This window comes from Palaemon carinicauda, chromosome 1 (genome assembly GCF_036898095.1).
Source record: "Palaemon carinicauda isolate YSFRI2023 chromosome 1, ASM3689809v2, whole genome shotgun sequence".
In the NCBI taxonomy this organism is placed as follows: Eukaryota; Metazoa; Arthropoda; class Malacostraca; order Decapoda; family Palaemonidae; genus Palaemon; species Palaemon carinicauda.
Genome location: NC_090725.1, coordinates 138,579,489 through 138,596,988, shown reverse-complemented (window position 1 = coordinate 138,596,988; position 17,500 = coordinate 138,579,489). Strand labels below are relative to the sequence as shown.

General features: G+C 41.1%; 1 protein-coding gene across 4 annotated transcripts in view; it reads right to left on the bottom strand.

Annotated features, from left to right (window-relative positions):
- Positions 1-17,500, bottom strand: part of Gcn2 (eukaryotic translation initiation factor 2 alpha kinase Gcn2) — a 571,098-nt gene that overhangs the window by 350,555 nt on the left and 203,043 nt on the right. For all 4 annotated transcript variants that reach the window (XR_011046192.1, XR_011046195.1, XR_011046198.1 and 1 more), the window contains one exon: positions 3,869-3,994. Coding sequence is in view for 1 of the 4 variants with exons in the window: in XM_068385322.1 (XP_068241423.1) it covers positions 3,869-3,994 (126 nt within the window). In the remaining 3 variants the exon portion in view is untranslated. The remainder of the gene's footprint in view (positions 1-3,868; positions 3,995-17,500) is intronic.

Genomic DNA, 17,500 nt, shown 5'->3' with positions numbered 1-17,500 from the left:
ATGTCATCTCCAAAGAAAGCAACCGATAAATTTAAAAAGACGCTCAACCTTAAGAGTGTGTTCCTGCATGGAAAAGCTGACTTTGGTGACAAACCAACCACTAATCAATGCAAGAATAACACGTTTCAGACCATAAACGAGGATGAGGGTGGCTTTTTGCATGAATAAGATTGGGCTCTTTAGAAAATGAAAGCCATCGCAGAATTTCATCATGGAGCAGGAGGCCAGAGCCCCTTGGTTTGGGGCCAACAAAGATCACCTCACACTCACTGTAAGCGTTAAAGTGCGGAAGGCTTTATGATAAAGCCAGCGCTTATATTTATTAGTGCAAAAACTCTAGGGCCCTCAAAAACAAAAAGAAGAAACTACTGGCAGTGTATTGGATCCATAACTAGAGAGCAAGGCTAACGAATTCATTGACATCGGACTGGTTTCACTATTGCTTCATCCCCAAAGTCCAGCTTTATTTTGCCAAAAGTGACCCTAATTTTCAAATGCTTCTCCTCATGGACAAGCTGGAGGCCACGCAATCAACCTGTCGTATGAGGGCTTACAGGTTGAAGTCTTACAACTGAATATGACATCATAAATTCAGCCTATGGATCAAGGTGTTTTTTGTGCTTTTAAGGCTCTCTGATGATAACTTCTCACTCAAACGTCTGGCATGGACACACTATTACTTGTCTCCAAAATATTTAGAAGGCCTTAAAGGTGATGAATAACAAACCCCTCAATGCTTGCTGTAAGAAATTGAAGCCAGAGGCAGTTTCTGACTTTAAAGGATTCTCTCCTGATGAAATCCACTAAGAAGTATTAGATAGGGCAGTGAAGTTTCACTAACATGAAAACGGATAATGTAAATGACCTGATAGAGGCCCACTCAGATCCTTCAACAAATGAATATCTGACGGTTACCGAAGTCAGCATGTGAGGACGAAGAAGAGCATAAGGGCCAAGGGGAAGAAGAGGAAGTTAGTCTATCACTAGAATGCCTCTCAATTCCAGCAATAATACAAAAACTTGAGAAATTGGTGGAAGCCTTGGACCACAGATGATTCATGCATTGCAGTTCAGAAATGTAATCAATGGAACTAAAACTTTTTGAAAATTTATAAAAGCATCCTTATACGAAAGAAAAGGCAGCATCAGCAACTGCTGATCATTATTTTCCTAACCAGCAATAAAAGAGAAAGACATAGATGCTACATGAGTGGAAATATTAGGTAGTATGATGGATGACAATGATGATACGGAGATAATACACCACCTGATGAAGCACCTGCTCAAGGGATGGTTTCAGAAGAACAATAATGCTCTTCTATGCTGTGCAATACATTTAACTCATAATCATGATCTGCTAAATTGCTCAGTAATGCACACCTAATCATCATCATCTATTAAGTTTAGCTACATATCTACACTAATGAGTGTTCCCATTTTAACTTTTCATTTAATCGGTAAGGATGTATCAAGAATAAAAGCACTCTAAAGTTTGAAATGTGTTTATGTGTAAAAATTGTTTAGAACACTATGAGAGGAGTTTATAAAAGTTTGAATTTATAAAATTAAAAAAAATGTGAAAAAGTTATAAAAAATTAAAAAAAAAAAAATATGCGGTAGAGTACTGTATCTACTTCGCGGATTTCACCCTATCCCAGGAAGGGGGGACGGGCGTTGTTGGAACATGACACTTTCGATAGTCAAGGGATTAATGTAGTATTTAGTTTAAAGTGTTTAAGTGCAGAAAGGATTTAGAAGAGCCTATGGAAAGAGTTCATAGAAGCTTAAATTCATAAAGACAATAAAAAAGTGAAAAAGTTATAAAAAAACACAAAAAATATGCAGTAGAGGAATGTTGTTGGAATATAATACTCGAGATAGCCAAGGGATTAATGCAGTGTGGATAATATTTTAAAGTCTTCCCTGAAGAGAATCTATCCAGTTCAGCTATTAAAGGTTATAGAACCTGTGCAAAAGCATCTAGGATTGGATTTATCTGTTTTAGGTATTGTAGCAAAGGTATTCAGTGCCCTTATCATTGAAAAACTTAATGGAGTCAGAGGATTATTTTGATTTAGATGTATTATTACAATATTCAAATGGTTCACGTTTTTAACCTCTGGAAGATCTTTCTAAGAAACTCTTGGCTAAAACCCATTTCCTATTGGGGTTGACATGGGCTGGATATATTAGTTCTTTCTTGTAAGGTAGGTTTTGGAGAGCATACCATGATCTAACCTCTTTTGATTGCATTCAGAGCTAAAATGATTTCAAGGGTCCTTGCTTGCGCAGTACATATGCTAAAACTGGAACGATTAGCAAGGCCCTGTTCAAAGATAACACACAAAATTATGAAGTGTTCCGCATCAGAAGCTTTACTACTTGCTATAAAACTCCCTTTTGGGAAAAGGGAGTTATGATAACTTCTAAGAAGAGATTATTTTCTTTGTCTGTCACAGGTTGTTGAATAATTTTGGTCAAAACTGAAGACATTAAGGGCAGTGTTCCTGTTCTGTTTTGTGGGGTTGGATATTCTAGTTGCCCTTTGTCTACATGCCATATGCTTTCTAGTTAAAACATTTGTCACAGAAGCTTGCAAGAAGTTGCATCTAAGCGAGATGAGGGACTTGAAAGTTAGGGTACATGATACTAGAAGTGCAGCTACATAACTGATTTTTATAGGAATCTTTCTTTTGAAAGACTTTTAGCAGCAGCTAAGTAGCATACTAAATCAGTTTTCCCTTTGTCTATGAGCTATATTCTTTCTAGTTAAAATATTGGTCACAGAAGCTTATAAGGAGTTGCATCCAAGAGAGATGAGGGACTTGAAAACTAGGGTGCAAGAGGTATTTAGAAAAAGTCTGGAGCATCCAATTATTAATTTAGCCGTGGCGGTTTGGTACCGAGCAATAGTCTAAGAAGTGAATCTAACATATATAATTAATATTAATTCAAGAGAAATTCCCAATCTCTTTCCTTCACGACCCACCTCCTTCAGAATGTGGGAGTCAGCAATATGAACATCAGGGAGATTCAAAGAAATAACTTGAATTTTAATCATAAGACTTAATTTCTATACTTACTTGATGGTCATATGCATACCCACTCCCCTCCTTACTGACTAAAAATGTTAGTTTCTATTGTACTTCGAGACTGAAGACATGACAAATGCAGCCTAGCCGCAACATGGTTGTTATCATTAGTCACCAGATGTGACCATCCCCTTGGTGGCGAGACAAATAAGCCCCGTGAAGGGAAGAAAACTGAAAATTTTTAATTGGGGGGGGGGCAACATCTACACTAAGTGAGTTTCAAGAACAAAGCAATATGAACATTGGGTGAGTATTGAAATATCAAATTCTATTATTAAAATTCCTTTTTTACTCTATTTGAGAAAAACTGTATAGGGATGATATTAATGATCTTGATTAGTCCCAGTCACTTGAAATAAATATAAGGACAAACCTTCAAAATTGTAGCAATTTTCCCATTAAAACTACATAAAAGGCTGATCAAACTCTGCCATGCATGTTTTTGTGTTTGACAAAAAAATCTGAAGGTTTTGGTGTTACTGGTAAAAAAGCCCTGCATTCAAGTGGGTGGCTGACATCCTGCACTATAAGGATATTTAGTATTGCGATGAAAGGGGAAAGATTAGGATCTTGTTGAATTATATTCATAAGGTCGAGACATTCTCACTTGATGATAAGAGCAATATGAATTCTGAGTAAGATTTGCTGAGATATACACTAAAATACTACTACTTATCTTGTAAATTATATAATAATAATATGAAATCATATTAAAGCTGCATTTCTACAAAGTGAACGGCTATCCCAATACTGTACATGAATAAGCAATAACTTACCTTCTATGACTTGGGGATTCAGATGTTTCAACACCATAAGGTTTTTCTTGACATATATCCTTCAATGTCATTCTAGTTCTTTGTTCTTTCCTCTGACGTTCTTCTTCTTTCAACTCCTCTTTAAGCCTTTAAGAATGAAACGCATAACATTAGTTTAAGATTTAACAGGTAACACCATATACAAAAATTCAGAGGTTATTGAGTGAATGCCATACCATATTATATACACTAAATTTTGAAAACAATCTTCTTATTCCATAGATAAAAAACTGCTGAAATACTAAGCCTTTCTTTCACTATGATAAAAATTACATAAAAAGCTAAAATAACAGGCAGCAATTAACTACACTGACACTTCCCAGTATTTGCTAAATACTGGATAGCACAACAAGACAGTAAAAAACATATGAAACTATCCAATCACATATGATAAGACATGAGGGAATAACCGCTTGGCGACTTTTGTTTCCAGTGTAAATTTGGTAAAAGCTCTGACTCCTGCTTTGTTCACTATCTACCTCCCCTAACACTTATCAGTCACTGGCTTCATCAATACCACAAGCTCAATACTTGGTTCTCAGACTAATCCTTTGAATCATTATTACCGTATCATTATCGCAGCCCTAGTTGGAAAAGCAGAAAACTACAAGCCCAAATGACCAAGTGCAGAAAAGAAAGAGCATAACATAAGAGAATAATGAAATAAAAATTTATTTTAATATTTACCCGTGAATCCCATAGTTTTGCCAGCTTTCTTTGGGCTCGAGCCATGTCGTCCTGATGGAAGTTCCTTTCGGCAGCTTCCTACTGTATGATATTTCTTTGAGTGATATTACAAGAGAATTACTGTTAGGTATCACGGGGTTCTAACCCCCGGAACGACTATCCTAAGATAACGTGTAAAATCAGGGATATATCCGTAGATAACCATAAATATCTGAACCCCAAACAGACTTAACCCAGTCTAGGAATCTTAGGAGGAGGATAGGTGAGGAGCTGTTACATATCCTCTCTCTTCATAGTACTGTTCGTCTCTGATAGACTCATACCAATTTTCGCAGCTTACCTACGCGTTCGTGTTTTTGTCAAGAGCGCCTTTTCTCTGCTTTTTGGAGCATTTCCTCGCATGATGGCTTCCCTTTCATGGTCAAAGTTGAGTACCCTCCTCTTTTACAGTTTGATTTAGCTGTAACTACTTTAGATCCCATCGGGGAGTGGTTAATTGACTTTTTTATGGCGATGAAGGAGCCGGGCACTCCAAGTCCAGCTAGCCATTGGGCGCCATGTTGATTATGTGACCGCCCTTTTTATTTCGTGTTCACTTAGTTTTATTTCACTAGTATCATATTAGCTAGCTTTATTTTGGCATTACAGTACCTTGGGCTCTGTTTTGTGTTACTTTTACTATGCTTTTATGTAGCTTAAGTTTAGTTTTATGAGTGTCGGTGCCAGATAGCCTTGTTTAGAGAGTGGTAGTTTTGTCGGAGACGGGTTTGCCGATGGCGATCAGGTCTTTCTTTCTGGTCTCGTTGGCAGTGGCCTTTTTACCTTTAAAGGGTTTTTTCCTCGATTATACTAGATTAATGAGCCCCTATGTCTGCAGCCTTTGATCTTCCGGTTTTTTCGACCCATTAGGCTTAGCCTAGCCCTCGTTGGCGAATCCGTTGGTCCGCCGTGCTGCATTCATTCATGATTTCCCATGCTAGGACTGGGTAGTCCATTGGAGCTCCCCTTTGCGAAGGGTGAGCTCCCCTTGTCGGTGCGCCGACTTACCTGTACTGCCGTTCCCTACTAGCCTATGGGATTTCTCGATCGACCTACGGCATTGCCCTATTAGGCTTAGCCTAGCCCTTGTTAACGATTAGTCTAGCCTTCATCGGCGAATCCGTTGGGCTGCCATGCTGCATTCCTTCATGATCTCTCATGCTAGGACTGTTCAGTTTTTTGGAGCTCCCCTTTGTGAAGGGGGATCTCTCCTTGTCGTTGCTTCAACTTACCTGTTCTGACGTTCCATCCTAGCCTCTGGGATTTCTCGATCGACCTGTGGCATCGACCTCTTAGGCTTAGCCTAGCCATCATCGGCGATCCTTTGGTCCGCCATTCTGCATTCGCTCATGTGCTCCCGTATAAGAACTGCGCAATCCATTGGAGCTCCCCTTTAAGAATGGTGATCTCAACATGTCGGTGCGTCGGCTTCCATGTACTGCTGTTACTTCCAAGCCTCTGAGATTTCTCTATCGGACTGCAGCCACCGATTCTGACGGTGTGGCAAGCCTTTCCGGGACGGACATTGCATGAATTTTATCTTTATGCTGCTGTGTATATGCTCATTAATCGATGCGTCGATTGCTTGAACTATCAACCTTACCGTGGCCATTTCTCTCCGGAGATATAGGAGCCCTAGTTCTTTCCATGAGCACCTCCCCCACCCCCCTATTTGGGCCTATAGCAACGGTCTTTTAGGAGGCTATTTTTTTTCCAATCTCACGTTCTTCAATAGGAGAATGGACTTTTTGTACTTTCTCTCCTCCTTTCTCACCAATTGCATTTACACACAATTTGGGATTACTTTTCCCTCAATTGTTAACATGGAACGTTAATGACCCATTTCTTTCAGCCTTTGGTGAATGTTAGAGTATTCTTGTGGTCCCGATACTTGCCGCACATGTGAAGTGTCGGAGGGTGGAAGGTCCAGTATCGTACTGAGACCATCAGGATTGCAGTGTTTGTAAGGATCTACTTCACTCCAGATGGGTCTCAAAGGATACCTCCAAAGACGACAGCATGTTCTTCCGAGGTCCCTTCGCACTTGGGTAAGAGGATGAGGTAAGTTTGATCTCCTCAAGGATTCAGTGGTGTCTACCGTTTTCGATCCCACTATGACAACGGCCTCCCGGTCTACCGTGACGATTACTTCTTCCGTGACGGTGGCTGTTCCTGCCCTTTTTTCCTCCCAACATCTTCTGCTGGGCTCATGGAGCCCCTCAGTTCTCGAGTACCAAGGGTACTATAATGCATCTTTACTTATGGCTAACATGAAAGCCTTCATGGAGGGAAATTAGTAATACCAGATGATGATGTTCAAGGCCTCACGTGGAGACATCTAGGCCTTGAAGTAGTAAAAGGAGTCGACTAGGTATAAGGTCTTTCCCTCCTAGCTACCTTATTGCACGCGGCAATGATGACGGCAGGGTGTATCAATATACGGATTGTTGCCTTCGGTAAGAGGTTGGCCTCCTTCGTGGCTCCGGACAATGTGGTCTTCCCCTTTGCCCCGAAGAGCTTCAGAGGAAGTGGAGGAAGCCATCGATGAGGGTAAGCCTCTCCCAGCTTTGGAAGAGTACAAACCAGTTTCACCTGTCTTACCACACGGTGCCGTCCACTGGACCAATGTCCAGTTTACTTTTGCTGAGAGTAAACTGGATAAGGATGCGGCCGGCCGCCAATTTCATGAGAAGCTGCCCAGGATTCCTGAACACCTTCTTAAGGTTGAGTCATAGGCCAGACAATGGTTGTCAGTGTCGATGTCTCTGTAGTGCTTCATGGAGATGATGATCGGGAATTTTGCAGATGCCTCAGTCTTTCCTTGCTGGCAAAACTCATCTCACCACCTTTATGAAGGATCTTTATGGTTCTTTTTAGGCCCATCGAGCCTGTAGAGAGCATGTTCTTGACACACCTTTCATCTGCCACGGGCAGAAACGTTTCATCGCCTCTAGCATCTGGGAAAAAGACCTGTTTCCTTAGAAGGTAGTGAAGGAAGTTACGGATAAGGCTGTCGCAGAGCTTAGAGCCTTTTCCAGAAGTGGGGGACCTCATTGAAGAGGATGTTCACCCCTGGGAGAGGCCCACAACCCAAGAGGTCTCGCAAACTGACTTATCATCAGAAGTCATTTGTTCTTTCCTATGCCGCTATCCCTCAGATTGTCTACGCTGTGCCCTAACAAGTGGTGTCAGAGTCCCCAGCCTTCCACCCTGTGTATGAGTAAGGGTCGTCTTCTGAGGCCTTCTTGACAGAGGAGGCAAGTCCAGGGGTCGTGGACTTCGAAACGGCAATGGAGGAAGAGGTTCACGTCCTCAACATAAATAATGAAGGTCTCCCGTTAGGGGGACAGCTGGCTTTGTTCAAGGATTGTGGGTTCTTCCATCCTTTGACACAGAGCGTCATTTCCAACGGCTTTGGCTGGAAGTGGTAACAAAAGCCACCACAGCTCAGGAGATTCTTCCAGAAACAACACCTTATCTGGAACAGTATGTATAAGACCTTCTGAAGAGAAGAGTTATCCGCTGCATGAGATCTATGAGATTTCAAGGTTGTCTATTTTGTGTGCCAAAAAGGTTTTGAGCATACCTCAAACTATTCTCGTCTTGTTCCGTCTAAGCCTGCTCGTTCAGTGCGACAGGTTTCGGATGTTGACTATTTCGCAGATACGGACCTTACCACCCCAGGAGGCTTTCATTGTCTCTATAGATCTTACCGACGTCTTTGTATCATCCGATAGGTAGACACTTCTCCCCCTACCTTGGTTTCAGCCTGGAGAGAAAGGGCTACGTATTCAGAGCTATGCCATTTGGGCTCAACATGGCTCTGAGGATTTTCACGAAGTTTACCGACGCAGTCGTACAACAACTTCGGGAGATAGGCCTTCAAGTAGAGGCGTACCTGGTCGACTGGCTAGTGTGAGTTCCCTCGGCACTGAGTGCTCGGAAGCAACCACTCGAGTTATACGGTTCCTCCAGTCCCTTGGATTTCAGGTCAACTTCAAGAAATCAAGACTGGCTCCAGCTGAAGATTTCCTGTGGTTGGAGATTCGTTGGGACCTTAAGTCTCACTCCCTTTCTATTCCTCTCTCCAAGAGAAAGGAAATAGAAACGTCAGTCAAATCCCTGATCGAGTCGGGGATGATCACCAGGCGACGCAAAGAGGTAGTTCTAAGATCTTTACAATTCACCTCGTTAATGAACCCTTTCCTCCATGTATGACTCAAAGATGCAAGCAGAGTTTGCGAAAGGAGAGCCTCCAAAGCTCTTCGCGACCATCAGATGGCTCCAGTTTTACTGCACAAACAACTTAGACCGTGGTCCATTACCAAAAGTCTTTCACAGAGGGTGCCGTTGCGCTTTCCTCCTCCAGTAGTGCCACGTTGTGCGGACGCCTCGTTGGATGGTTGGGGGGGTCATAACCCACCCAAGAAAGTGCTAGGCTGTTGGTCTCAGAAATTTCAGCAATTCCACATCAATATTCTGGAGTCCATGGCAGTCTTCTTGTCCCTCAAGAAATTATACTGGAAGGAAAACATTCATATCTGTCTAGACCTCGACAACAGGGTGATAGTCCATTGCATTAACAGACAAGAATCGAAGTCTCCTCAAATAAACCACGTAATGATAGCCGTCTTTACGTTGGCTCAGAAGAAAGGTTGGCACTTGTCAACACCCCACCTTCAGGGAGATCAACTCCCTGGCCTTCAAGTGGATCTGTTTGCGACGAGTCTCACCATGATACTTCCCTGCTAGGTAGCAACAAAAGTGGATCAAGCAGTAGTGGGCATGGACACAATGTCCCTGGATAGTAATCGTTGGACGACGATTTACCCATTTCCACTGCTCAACTTCCTCATGAAGGTTTTGGACAGGCTTCGATCTTTCAAGAGACGGCAGCTCTGGTGGCTTCTCTGTAGCCATAGAGCAACTGGTTTCCCATCGTCATGGATTTGAACCCCAAGTTGGTGCCGTGACCAACCCGATTCTGTCCCAGGAGGACCAGCAGGAGATTATTTATGCTTTACCAGGGAGATCGAACAACACTCATCTCATGATTTTTACGCCTTAGCCCTGGGAAAAAAAGTTCCAAATTCAACGTGATCAGTGAGTATTTGCAGTAACTATGAATCGTCTAAACACCATGACTCAGTATAGAACGTCATGGACAAAATGGGTCAAATTGGTCAAAGGCAAAATCTAGGGTTGATTACTATGGATTTTGTTTAGGTTTCCTGCTTGCTTTGTACGGTTAATGTCTAGCTTCATCCACGATTTTGTTAAACAATTCGGCCCTCTCTAGACCTATACTATACGCCTTTGATGTCGGCTTTAACTCAGATCTCTTCAACAAATTCCGAAGGTTTGTACAAGGCTGCGGCTGTCGGCTCCACTGAAGCCTATCTCTTGGTCTTTGGACAAATTTTGGCAATTTGCTTCTGACATAGACAATTAAATGGCTTTTATTCATGATCTCAATCAGAAGGTCATCTTTTTAATTGCGATGGCTTCCGGTGCTCGGGTTGGTGACATTGTGACGCTTTCTAGACAGAATGACCACATTGCATTTGTGGATAATGGTGAGGTTAATTTAAACCCTGATTCCACTTTCTGGCTAAGAATGAACTTCCCTTTAAACATTGGGGTCTATGGAAAAGAGTTCCCCTACCAAGTGATCCTTCCCTGTGTCCAGTGCACTGTTCAAAAGTGTATTTACTAAGACCAGTGCAGCTTAAGGTTGGTCATTTGTTTCAAATAGATACAGTGGGGTCTGATCTGTCTCTGAAACAGATGAGCCAAAATTGCTTACTTTATACGAAGAGCGGACCCAGCTTGTATGACATCGGGTCTCAACCCTGTGGCTTCCTCCTTGAGCTTTTTCCAGTATATGTCCTTTGAGGGACTGCAGGCATATACTGGTTGGAAGACCACTTGAGCTTTCTTCGGGAATTATCTGAAGCAATTGGAGGAGATACGTCATTTTGTGGTGGCTGCGGGAAGTGTTATCGAACCTGCTGCAACGACGTAGCCCACAATGCGTACTAACGCACTCCTTCAGCTTGTTATTAACAATGAGTAAACATTTGGTTGTTGCTTCAAGGACAAATAGGAAAATGCATTTCATCATTTCCCTTTTCAGGTTTACATGTGTCTTTCAGATGCTATGTGTGTTCCTTCAATGCTACAGCCTAACTGTCTAAATGGTAGTTAAGCTATATCTCATTTCGTTCGGGTGATTACCCCCTTTTTTGTACAGGCGTGATCATGTGTCTATTAATCAGGTTTATCTTGACATAAGTTCCCTATGGTTCCTTATGTCATGTATTTGTCCCCTAAATGTTACCGTATGTCTGGGTATGAACGGGATGTATTTACTTTGTACAAAAATTTTCCATATGCGGTTAATGACAGTTGTTCATTAACCTTGTGAGTAAAAGGCTGTGAATTGTTACATGCCTTTTAATTTTACGGCCTACTATTACAATTATAATTACTGTAGTGGCATTAACTTTAGTGTGTCTTCTCATTATTATCCTTCCTGAACATAATTCGATTTAGTCTCCTGGCGGGTTTTGGTTCCATACGCCTCACCTACGATGCCTCCTTTAGTTTCGGGTTCCTTAAGGTTCCCGACACTACACTCAGGGGAATTTTCAATTGCGGAGGACGGTCCTTTGGTCCTTATTGCCTCCTTGTCGGACCATCATGCTTGTCAATACTGCCACCGAACTGTTCTGGGATATATAGTTGAGACTGATACATATGCCTTGACGGAGTAATCCTGTAAATGCATTTCGGTATTGGGCTCTCTCTCTTTGAGGCTTTCCACCGAGGCATAGGTAATTCTTTGGTACACTTCCATCAGGACAACATGGCTCGAGCCCAAAAAATGGATTTTGACGTAGGAAAAATCTATTTTTGGGTGAGATAGCCCTGTCGTCCTGATGGCCCACCCATTACGTTGTCTCTCCCCGATGCGTCGTCGGATGCCTCTTCTCACGGTAGTTAAGCTGCTATGTGGAATGAAACTATCAGAGACGAACAGTACTATGAAGGGAGAGGATATGTAACCGCTCCTCACCTATCCTCCTCCTTAGATTCCTAGACTGGGTTAAGTCTGTTTGGGGTGCAGATATCTATGGTTATCTACGGATACGTCCCTGATTATACACGATATCTTAGGATAGTCGTTCCGGGGGTTAGACCCCCGTGATACCTAACGGTAAATCTCTTGTAATATCACTCACAGAAATATCATACTGTAGGAAGCTGCCGAAAGGAACTTCCATCAGGACGACATGGCTATCTCACCCAAAAATAGATTTTTCCTACGTCAAAATCCGTTTAAAATTCGATATATAATACAAAATATCTCTCTCTCTCTCTCTCTCTCTCTCTCTCTCTCTCTCTCTCTCTCTCTCTCTCTCTCTCTCTCTCTCCCGAGACAATCTCAAGATGTAATGTCACTCAAACTGCTAGGTAGAAATTGCACTTGGTAGTTCTAAGGACCTCTTACTCATTATATCAGTCATTAAGGACCTGTACTCAACTCCAATATATCAATATAGTCCGTGGGCTGAGGGGCTCACCTTGCACCCCCCCCCCCTTAAAACTGACAAAAGTGCATTTAGGTTGTAAATCTCTTGTAATATCACTCACAGAAATATTATACTGTAGGAAGCTGCCGAAAGGAACTTCCATCAGGACGACATGGCTATCTCACCCAAAAATAGATTTTTCCTACGTCAAAATCCGTTTAAAATTCGATATATAATACAAAATATCTCTCTCTCTCTCTCTCTCTCTCTCTCTCTCTCTCTCTCTCTCTCTCTCTCTCTCTCTCTCTCTCTCTCTCTCTCCCGAGACAATCTCAAGATGTAATGTCACTCAAACTGCTAGGTAGAAATTGCACTTGGTAGTTCTAAGGACCTCTTACTCATTATATCAGTCATTAAGGACCTGTACTCAACTCCAATATATCAATATAGTCCGTGGGCTGAGGGGCTCACCTTGCACCCCCCCCCCCCCCTTAAAATTGACAAAAGTGCATTTAGGTTGTAGCATTTGATCCATATTTTCATTTTTTTAATGTTCCTATTGAAAAAATAGGGACTCACTACCACTCCTCGGCCACTTTATTTGATGACATCATCGAATTTTGCAGCTGCCAATTTTGGGGTAGGGGAAACCTAATTAGACATAACTCCGGACTGAATAGTCACAGAAGGATAAATGACATATTAAAATGTTTGCGTTGGGCCTCTCTAATAGATAAAATAGACAATTTGCAATTATGTTTAATGATTAGGTCACCAGAGGTCAAAAGGTCACCAAATTTGGGGTCAAGAGAAAATTTTAGGCACCTCCATAAATGTAACCCCAGGACCAGCCAGACCAATATCTGATGACTTTTTCTGCCTTATTTCATCTCTAGAGACCTCAAGAAATAGAAAGATACCCATTAAGCGTACTTATTGGCCAAATCATGGAAATGAGATGTTATGTAAAAAGGTCAATTTTCAAATTTGTCGTTTTTTTGCCTCAAAATCGTAAAAACTGATAAAGCTCATAACTTTTCTTATAGCGGGGCTACGGAAACTATTTTGGTGTGTAGTCCCAGGTTTTGGGGGTCAGAGAATCCAAAAAAATCATTCTCAACAATGTCAACTAATTACATCATGCTGAAATTCAAGATGGCCGCCACTCTGGAAGCCATAATTTTGATTTGGCTATAAGTCCTCCTTGAATGCAGCAAGAGAGATAATATTCGTGTCCTCACCCAGATTTTTGAGATCACAACATCCAATAAAGGCAGTCTCAACAAGTCTGTCAGTAAATTTGGGGAAAGTCACATAAATCAACAACAGAAATGCTTTATTTGAAGGTTACAACAATCATGAATGAAATACAATAAAACTACATGAATGTACAATATACTCATATGATGCAAGTCCTCATTGTGAAAATTCACACTGTGTTGCTTTGGACTACAAAAAAAAGTCAACCTATGCAAGGTATAAAGTTTGATAGTCTACTTGGGTACCTTTGGGTCCACTTTTGATTAATGGAAAGGCAATTATTGGAAATATCTTGTGATACAAGGGAGCTCCTTGGTCCTTCGACCCTGAAATCTACCATCTTGTTACTTGAAACTTTCTTAGTCCAAGTCATCACTGTCATCACTTTCATAGTCATCATCAAAATTTCCATCACTTGCATTGTTTTCATCAAGGCTTTCATCATCAGACTTCTCATCATCGTCTATCATCTCAAATATATCAGCCATACTTGTAGGAAGTGCAGTTCCCTTGAACCAACAGGGCTCTAGATTTCCATCCTTCATTATCCAACCATGATCCACAGCTGGATGAGGGACCTCAATGTTTGGGATAATGGGCACGTTTCCATATCGCAACCTGATAGTTCACCACCTGATATGCTCATTTAGACACTCTTGGTGGCTGAAGAGATGAAAGATCAACATTCTTCTTTGAATCCAGCGACTGCCCACTGCACTTTAACTCGAGCATTTGGTATCGAAGCTGGTCAACCTCCTTTGTCTTAGTTTTGGCAGAATACATGGTGCAGGCGAAATCCTCAAGAGCAAGGAATATTTCATTGGTTACCTTCCATGACTCCCCTAGGCAACTGAAGACTTCTTGGTACTTTGGGCATTTCTGTAGAATTCGCAGCGGTTTTGACTTGATAATTCCTTTAAAGGCACTGGTCATATCGCATCTACTGAATGCATGCAGACCAAGGAAAGCAGACCAAGAAGAGTGGCACAGTAAGTTGGTGTGAACTCTTTTGATAGTTCTGTGACATCTATGAATCGCCTTCTATTCCCAGTGCCAGTATCAAAAAGGAGCTGCACACCTAAGTTTGGAGCATAATACAGAAGTAAGAAGAATATGTCACTCTCTGGACTTCGAACCCGAACAAATTTATATCCTTCATCTTTGGCATAGGTTGAATAGAGAATGACACGTGAATCAGTCTTTTCCTGGGTTGAGTCAAGAGATTCAATTTAAAATGCAGTCATCTTCTCATTGTCTGCCTTGAGTTCGTACGCCTTGCCCTTACAAACTAAGATAAGCTTCTTCTCTACCTTCGGTATATTCTCCTCCGTGCACCGAACCCTCAAGTGTAATTCAATGAGCTGAGTTTTATTGTCGTCATTACTCAAGAACTCTTTCCAGTTATCTGGTCGCCTTGCGTTTTCTCCACTAACCAAACGTTTTTCTCCTGAGCTAAGATTTGATCTCTCCGGGGATTTTATTGAATTGGGCATGTAAGTGTCAGTGCTGAAAATCACGCTGGATTTCCCAGATGTAGAGACGGACAAGATGTTTTGACATATCTGTTTGAATGTTTTTGGCATTTCCTTCATTGAGTGAAACACGGCACTTCCATCTTCTACATTCATGGTATCTTTGTCAGGAGGAATAGCGGAATCATTCGTGTCTTCCACTAAGTGGTGGAATGCCTTGCTCTTGTCTGTCATCAGAAGATACCCATCTGATGTCTCAAGTGATGATGGCACAGGCCTGAGTGGGTATCGTCTCAAGTGATGATGGCACAGGCCTGAGTGGGTATCGTAGAAGTTCTTGGACATCCAATTTGTGGTTTTGAGACTTGACGAACAACTTGAATGCAATATTCCCCTGCTGTTTGTACTCCACTGTTTTGTTACTTGATGTTTTCACAAGTGCTTTCTTGCCAATGTCAGCGAAAGTCTTCAGCCTCTCTTTGGGCAATGGAGCAAAGAAGTCATCATTCTTCTTCAGTCTCTCTGTTATGAATGCGTTCTTTGCTTGATCTTCCAGGCGGCTTTCTCACTCTTCTGGATCTGTGATGAACGGGTATCACGATGCTTGCTGTCTGTTGCTTTCGCCCCCCATATTCACCATCTGTAGCATCACCTCTAGGTACCTTGTATACTTGTAGGAAGTGCAGTTCCCTTGAACCAACAGGGTTCTCGATTTCCATCCTTCATTATCCAATCATGATCCACACCTGGATGAGGGACCTCAGGTTTGGGATAATAGGCACGTTTCCATATCGCAACCTGATAGTTCACCTCCTTATATGCTCATTTATAAACTCTCGGTTTACATGCCCAATTCAATAAAATCCCTGGAGAGATCAAATCTTGGCTCAAGAGAAAAACATTTGGTTAGTGGAGAAAACACAAGGCGACCAGATAACTGGAAAGAGTTCTTGAGTAATGACGACAATAAAACTCAGCTCATTGAATTACTCGGGCACACTATTCTATCTAATTCCTCTTCCTGTGTTTTTGTTAAAGTTTTTTATAGTTTATATCGGAAATACTTATTTCAATGTTGTTACGATTAAAAATATGCGGTAGAGTACTGTATCTACTCCGCAGATTTCTCCCTATCCCGGAAAGAGTGGATGGGGGTTATTGGAACAAGACACAGCTGATAGCCAATGGATTAATGTAGTCTCTAGTTATTATTATTATTATTATTACTAGCTAAGCTACAACCCTAGTTGGAAAAGCAAGATGCTATAAGCCAAAGAGCTCCAACAGGGAAAAATAGCCCAGTGAGGAAAGAAAATATGGAAATAAATAAACGATATAAGAAGTAATGAACAATTGAAATATTCTAAAAACATTAACAGCATTAAAATATATATTTGATATATAAACTATAAAAGGACTTATGTAAGACATTTAACATAGAAACATTTGCTGCAAGTTCTACTGATTCAACTATCCGATTAGGGAGATCGTTCCACAACTTGGTCACAGCTGGAATAAAGCTTCTAGAATACTGTGTAGTATTAACCCTCATGATGGAGAAGGCCTGACTAATAAAATTAACTGCATACCTAATATCACGAACAGGATGGAACTGTCCAGGAATATCTAAATATAAAGGATGGTCAGAATTATAAAAAAATATTATGCAACATGCATAATGAATTAATTGAACGACGGTGTCAGAGATTAATATCTAAATCAGGAATAAGAAATTTAATAGACCGTAAGTTCCTGTCAAACAAATTATGATGGGAATCAGCAGCTGAAGACCACACAGAACAATACTCGAAACAAGGAAAAGTGAAAGAATTAAAACACGTCTTCAGAATAGATTAATCGCCAAAAATCTAGTAATAATTTCTCAATAAGCCAATTTTTTTGAGAAATTGACAAAGACACAGGCGTAATGTGTTTCTCAAAATTAATTTTACTGTCGAAAATCACACCTAAAATTTTTAAAGTCATACAAAGTTATAGAAAATTATCAATGCTGAGATCCATATGTTGAGGAGCCACGGTCCTTGACCTACTTACAGTCATACTTTGAGTTTTGTTAGTTTTAAGCTTGCTGCACACTGAGCCCGAACGGACGCGCCCGAACGGACGCGCCCGAACTGAACCGAAACGTCCGATAGAAATTGAAAGCATACATTCTTACCCGACTGCGCACAATGGGCCAGAACAGAACGGAACCAACGTGCCAGAACAGAAAGGAACCGACGTAGTATTCTTTGAAAGATATTTTTTCTGAAGCGTCGGTGGCGTCTGACAGGCTGCGCATGCGCAGAACGACTGCAGCGGTTGTTTTGGAGAGGGTTGCTGAGGAATTCGGAGGTTAGTGTGATAGCTACCAATATATTTCTGATGTCAGAAATTTGACGAATGTATTTTAATAACAATGATGTAAACATATGAATTAATACAAAGATTTTAGGAGTAATTATTATTATTATTATTATTATTATTATTATTATTGGTTTTTTTTTTTTTTTTTTTTGCTGATGTCAGAAATTTGACGAATGTACTTTAATAACAATGATGTTAACGTATGATTTAATACAGAGAATTTCTGGAGTGAT